This window comes from Lithobates pipiens, unplaced genomic scaffold, assembly GCF_037356315.1.
Source record: "Lithobates pipiens isolate NorthernLeopardFrog02 unplaced genomic scaffold, aLitPip1_a1.2 Scaffold_27, whole genome shotgun sequence".
NCBI lineage: Eukaryota > Metazoa > Chordata > Amphibia > Anura > Ranidae > Lithobates > Lithobates pipiens.
Window position 1 is genome coordinate 142,244,685 of NW_027507788.1, and position 6,702 is coordinate 142,251,386.

The window sequence follows — 6,702 nt, forward strand, 5'->3', positions numbered from 1 at the left end:
CGGCGAACGGTCGGTTTCGCGAACGTTTGGGTCCGTTCGCATTTCGCGTTCGCGAAACGTCCCGTCGGAAGTTCGTCCATCACTAACAGACAACACCAGCAATAAGGGGTATCTTCAGGTGTATACTGTGCTGGAGGCACACAACACCCACTTTAACTCCTGCAGATGCCTGTATTAGAGAACACCAGCATTAAAGGGTAGATACAGGTGTATACTGTGCTGTGCTGGAGGCATACAACACCCACTAACTCCTGCAGATGCCTGTATTAGAGAACACCAGCATAAAAGGGTAGATACAGGTGTATACTGTGCTGGAGGCACACAACACCCACTAACTCCTGCAGATGCCTGTATTAGAGAACACCAGCATAAAAGGGTAGATACAGGTGTATACTGTGCTGGAAGCACAAAACACCCACTTTAACTCCTGCAGATGCCTGAGAAAACAACACTGTCCCTGCCTATCTTGCTCTTTCCCTGCATGCCGGAACACACTACACAAGGCCGCCGTGCTGGCGGCCTTATATAGTGTGGGGCGTGTACTAAATCCCCTGAGCTATAATTGGCCACAGGCATCCTGTGGGCCGTTCGTACCACATAAATTTGGTGCGAACGACCCACAAAGTTCTGAATTCGCCGAAACAGACGAATGGCCGATGTTTGAGTCGAACATGCGTTTGAGTCGAACACCGAGCTCATCCCTACTCATGGGAAAAGTTTTAAAGACAGTGCACATGTAGATGTGACTTTGGCTAGTTTATATGTAGTGGGCATTGTGACTACATGGGTAGCCCACTTGCTTTGCAGTTTTGGGTCCTTGATTTTAATCATACCTTTGAAAATACAATTTAATTCTATGGAATTTATGGGGACCTTCAATAGTGAACAATGGTTGATGTTAATGGCTTTGTATTCTCTTTAAAGCTTTGCATAATATGTTGGTGACATATAAAATCAAAAGCACTAATTACCAAAAGAACCTTGTTGTACTGTGTATGGACACCTTAAATGAAGAACAAATTAATGAGACAGCCTATTGTGGATTTCCAGAGAATTAAAGTGGTTGTGAACCCCAACATATACCCAGTGACGTGACAGGCCTCAGGTGATACAGAGAGAGATTGATTAAACAAATACTTCTACATAAGATGTACCCGTTTATCTGCAGTCTTTTCTTCTCTGCAGCCAGTACAGCCAGTCCAGACTTTATAAAGCTTGTCTGAGCTGGCTAAAATTACACACTGCAGAGCTCAATGAGGAGAACTCAGAGAGCTGATTGGAGGGAAGGGACACACCTACTTCACACAGTAACAGAGTTGAGGCTGTCAACCACCGTCTGTGTGCTGGAGGTCCCTCTGTCACATTTTTTTCTCTTAATTTTAGGAAAACTTGTCAGGATTGACTCATGCTGATAGCAGAGGAAGTAAGCAGCAGACAGAAATGACACTTAGTGCTCTTAGTTGAGACAAGTACACACTACAGAGGAATATGCTTTGTTCATATTTCATGTCAGGTTTACAACCACTTTAAAATCTAAACAAAGATGGTCAAGAAGAATTAGACTTTAAGGTAATACAAAGTACAGTGATAATAAGCTGAGTGCACTAACTCCTTTCAACCAATCAGCTTAATGTTTCCTAGTCAGACAAGTAAAAACGAGAATTCTGAATGGTTTCTATGACATACTGTACATTTCACATCATCACTACTCTTTACACTGTCTAACTTAATACGACAATGGCATTTTATCTGCTGGGAGGAACTAGTCTCATCAGTACTCCCAGTTGAACTAAAGGCAAGAAGTACATGATGCAAATCTTGGCTTTTCAATGGAACTAGAATCACAGGCCATACGGTTCTCTCTACCCCCAAAGGCGTGTTGTTTGGCAAAAAAACACAACATTTCTTATCTGCTTGCATTATTACTGGCAGCAATAGCCAGTGCAACTGCTGCAAGCCATGCATCCAGGATTACTAATGTTAAAGGGGTTATGATGTAATCAGCGGAAAGCTTGCAAGAGTATCAAAAGTACTTGATATCGTGTTTGGAAATGTTTTAACTATTGAAGAATAATTCCTTTTCCCCTACAGAAAAATGAATGATCATTTAACTGCATGTGTGCCAAGATACAATGCCCCAAGATAAGTTTAAAAGTTGCAGGCATGCAGCAAGTGCTTCAACAACTGTCAGATTTCTCAGTGACCAGACCATTGCCTGTTGTTGGCCAAGTCATGCCAACATCAGCTGCCAAGTAAGTGTTACAAGTAGAACATGAGCTAGTTCTTTTAACTCAGCTTTTCACAAATAGGGTTCCTCTAGAGGTTGCCAGGGGTTGCTTGAGCAATTTATGTCTTTCAGATAAGTATTCACTGACAACAATTACCCTTTTAGCTATATTTAAGGAGCATTCTTCCTAATGACCACAAATGCAATCAGCATCTTTCCAACTAATTATTACACTAAAGTATAGTGAGCTGTAGATATAATAATTAGTATCAGGTTTACCCTGAGATGGGAAGGTTATTTCAAGGGTTCCGCCATGTTAGAAAGGTTGAGAAAGGCTGTTGTAAGCATTAGAAGTATTCATTTTCTTCCAACACATTAGAAAGCCTTTGGCTGACAAGGTCAGTCCCTATAGACAAAGAAGAACAATCCCTGCATACACTGTATATTGGGGGGTAAGATGGATAAGGGTTGTTATGGCAAGAAATGACCTGAACTTTGGTAGATCTCTTGGTGAAAGGGTAGGTATATATCCACCCTAAAACCAGCTCATTTGAAGAAATGTGGCTAACCTATCAAATATTACACAACCAATGAGAAAATAGACTGGCCAGTCATGGCCCTCTTTTAGAAGAAGGGTGCAAGAAGGTGGGGTACATAAGATTCTCTGTAATGTAGGCCACTAGGAGGCAAATGATGACCAGCATCACACATATGGAACCCCCAACTGCTGTCATAGCAATGACAATATCCTGCATCCCCACTGGCTCCACCACAAAGTCCACACACTCCTCTATAGACGTCCTGTTAGTGTAGAGAGTCTGCAGGCAGATCCTGTACTTGACATTATCATGGACATTGGTAAGGAGGTAGTCCCTGCAGTTGATGCCAAGCTGAACACTGTCACACTGGAAACGAGTATAAGTGCCATTCCATGAGCAGTTGATGAAAAAGCCTTTCAGGTCAGATTTATGGAGAGCTGGTGCCTGCCATTGTAAGAGGACACTGCTATTCCTCAACACATTGGCCAACAAAGACCTTCCAGAACGGTACAAATGGCAGCTTCTTTGGTCACAGAAGAAGTCTCTAGCCATGGTCCTGAAACACAAGCGTTTGTAGGTAGCTCTGCCCTCGCTGAAGACTTTATATGGGCACACAGACTCATTGGGCATTAAGCTATGCTGGCTTACTTGCCTGGTTATATTAACCGAGGTAGTTCCTCTCCTGAAACGCTGAAGCAGAGCAGATCCTGCCTTTGAAGGCTCCAACCTAGAAGATGCTAGCCTTCCATGAGGACCACAAGGGACCCCATCAACAGTCAAGGTACTCCATTCCAAGAGGCAAAGGAGCAGCAGAGGCTGCAAGGTCCCGAAATACAAGAGGATCATTGTAGGTGAGTAGGCAGATCCTGCAATGCAAGGCATAGATCTTCAGATCTTCATGGGTAGACCCTGCATGAGATCTGTGGATTGAGATGAAGGTCGATCTTCCTGGATGTAAGTAGAAGCATGCTGGGCTTGCTAAGTAGCTGCAGCAGTCTCTCCAGCTCTCACCAGCTGGGGTGTCCCTTTGTATGTCCAGCAGCCATTGTTAATGCAGGGTACCTCTGCCCCTCTAGTGCCAGGCACAGCACGTAGCTCCAAGGTGCCAGCCTTTACAACCCGGAGCAACCACGTTTTGGACATATTAACTTGAATTAGGTCTGCGTCTCCCCCTTGATGATCGTTGCATACAGCGTATTCTGGGCAGCCTACCTCCCGCAGCCAATAGAAATACAGAGAGACTTAACCCATTTGTTACCTTCCTGCTCCCTTCAAGATCACTCCTGGGTCACGTGGTGCCGACAGGCTGTAACACTGTCAGGACAATGGGCTGTGCCCAGACCACAGATTACCAGCCATTTACTCCTAATGATCCCCTGTAATCCAGGAGAAAGGGGGATCAATAGAATCCTGAGAGAGGAGGATTACTCACAATGTGCAAGTTACTCAGGGGAAAGGTAATGTTATTAAAACTGTAAATCACATTAAATAGAAATGTCAGCCAGGGATGGGATTGCATTCGTTTTATTTGGTTATTTAGTTTGCTAGATTTCCATAGAAATGGAACACAGTGAAGAAGTAATAATAAGTAAAAAATGGAACACAGTGAATAAGTAACAATTGTGTTACAAAGTTATACAGATAAAAGAATTGTAACATGTTATTGTTACATTTTACACCATGTGTTAGACAATGTTATTGTTAAGTTGCAAATTAAAAGGACAATAAACCCTCAGCTTTTACATCATTTTTAGCAGTTTATTTAAAGAGAAAGTAAACGCTGCCTCTTTTTTTTTTTTTGTTTTTTTGTTTCCTGAACTGCAAAGTAAAGGCATAATGTGCTAGAATGCATTGCATACTAGCACATTATGTGAAACTTACCTGTAAACAAAGACAGAGTTGTCACCACTGGAGGCTGCATCCATCTTTGCCCGTCTTTCTTCCCGGTCCGTGGACTCCGGCTGTGTGACTGGCCTGAACCGCCGGTCACGGCACAGGGCTCAGAAGAAATGGCACGGTGGCGTCATTGGCTACATATACAGTAAATATCTCCTAAACAACGCACCTTTAGGAGATATTTACAGGACCTTATTAAAGGCTTACCTATAGGTACAAACAATCCATGGAAATTTACTTCCTCTTGAAGAGAGAAGTATGTTTTTTCTTTCCCCCCATCATACTTACCTAGGTGGATGCAGCATCAGACCAATGCTGCATCTGTCCCTGGCATCTCTGTATTGAGAACTGAGCGATCAAACACCGCCGATGGCTCGGTTCTCTCGGCTCCCCGAGCAGAGAGCTGCTGCCCGTCAGTCAGCAGCTCTCCACACTGGAGCACTGAGCTGTGGAGGAGCGGGGAGCAGCCGTCTCAGCGTCTCACTGAGAGGCTGAGAAGGCTATGAGTCCAGGCACCTGGCGGATCCAGACTTTATTGTCGTGATGACATGGTGCCTGGACTGAATCCTGTGACATCAGCAAAAACCGAACTTCAAGAGGGATTCCACCAAAAAAAATATATTAAAAGCCAGCAGCTATAAATACTACAGCTACTGACTTTTAATAAATGGACACTCACTTGTCCCGGGTTCCAGCGATGCCGGCAGCCGAGGCCGATCGATCGCTCGGCCCTCGGCTGCTGCCGCCACCATTCTAGGTGAGGGAATCAGGAAGTGAAGCGAATCGGCTTCACTTCCCGGTTCCCTACTGCGCATGCGCGAGTCGCGCAGCGCAATAGGAATTCTCTGCGCTGTCTATGAGACCCGTGTGTGTCCCAGCAGACAGCGCGGCAGGACAAGAAATGGTGTAGACTCCCACGGGAGTCTATGCCTGGAAGTGGGTGTAAATACCTGTCTTTGACAGGTATCTCCACCCCCCTCCCCCCTGAAAGGTGCCAATTGTGACACCGGAGGGGGGGGAGGGTTCCGATCAGCGGAGGTTCCACTTTAGGGTGGAACCCCGCTTTCAGTCCACTCTCTGCAGAAAACAGGTCACAGGAGTGCAAAACGAATTGCACTCTTGTGACCCATAGGAGAAGCCCAGCCAAACGCGCTCAGGCTGGACTTCTCCTTTAGACCCCTTTCACACTGAGTCGCCGCGGCGTCAGCAGAAAAGCAGCGCTATTTTTAGCACCGCTTTACCATTGTTTTAGCGGCGCTATTCGGCTGCTAGCGGGCGGTTATAACCAGGGCTCGAGTGCTGCGGGAACGCATGGGAACGGCGTTCCCGTACTATTTCCACAGCGGGAACGCCGTTCCCATTAGCTGTCTGAGCAGGGCCGGCTGAGGCTATGCAGCGCGTAGTCCGCGCCGCTCCTCAGCCGCCGAGTGACTGGTTGCTAAGCAGAGGCCGCTCCGCATCTAGCAACCGGTCACATGACTTCGGCGTGGGCACGCACTGGCACGAGCCCGTCAGTGTGACACACGCTGCGCGCCGGACTGTCCTCCCACTCCCCTCTACCCAGTGCCTCCTGGGGAAACAGCCGCTGCAGTGCACTTTGAGTTTACTTCTTCTCCCCCCAGAACAGAAGGGAAGAAGAGAATACCAGGAGGTCAGTCACTAGTAGTGTCATGTGTAAGTAAGTTGCATTCTGCAATACCCTGCCAAATTGCCAATACTCATCCATACTCTGCAATACCCTGTCAATACTCTGCAATACCCTGCCAATACTCATCAATACTCTGCAATACCCCGCCAATACTCTGCAATACCCCGCCAATACTCTGCAATACATACCCTGCCAATACTCTGCAGTACCCTATCAATACTCTGCACTACCCTATCAATACTCTGCAATACCCCGCCAATACTCTGCAATACCCCGCCAATACTCTGCAATACCCGCCAATACTCTGCAATACCCGTCAATACTCTGCAATACCCGTCAATACTCTGCAATACATACCCTGCCAATACTCTGCAGTACCCTATCAATACTCT

At 46.0% G+C, this 6,702-nt stretch overlaps 1 protein-coding gene across 1 annotated transcript; it reads right to left on the reverse strand.

Annotated features, from left to right (window-relative positions):
* Positions 1-1,477: 1,477 nt before the first annotated feature.
* FNDC10 (fibronectin type III domain containing 10) lies at positions 1,478-4,032 on the reverse strand. Its single transcript, XM_077457584.1, has one exon. It carries the CDS (start codon positions 3,646-3,648, stop codon positions 2,839-2,841), a length of 810 nt encoding a protein of 269 aa, XP_077313710.1. The 5' UTR covers positions 3,649-4,032; the 3' UTR covers positions 1,478-2,838.
* Positions 4,033-6,702: the final 2,670 nt, after the last annotated feature.

Coding starts and splice junctions, on each gene's coding strand:
- FNDC10 (XM_077457584.1), bottom strand. CDS start 3,648: ATGCCTTGCATTGCAGGATCTGCCTACTCACCTACAATGATCCTCTTG.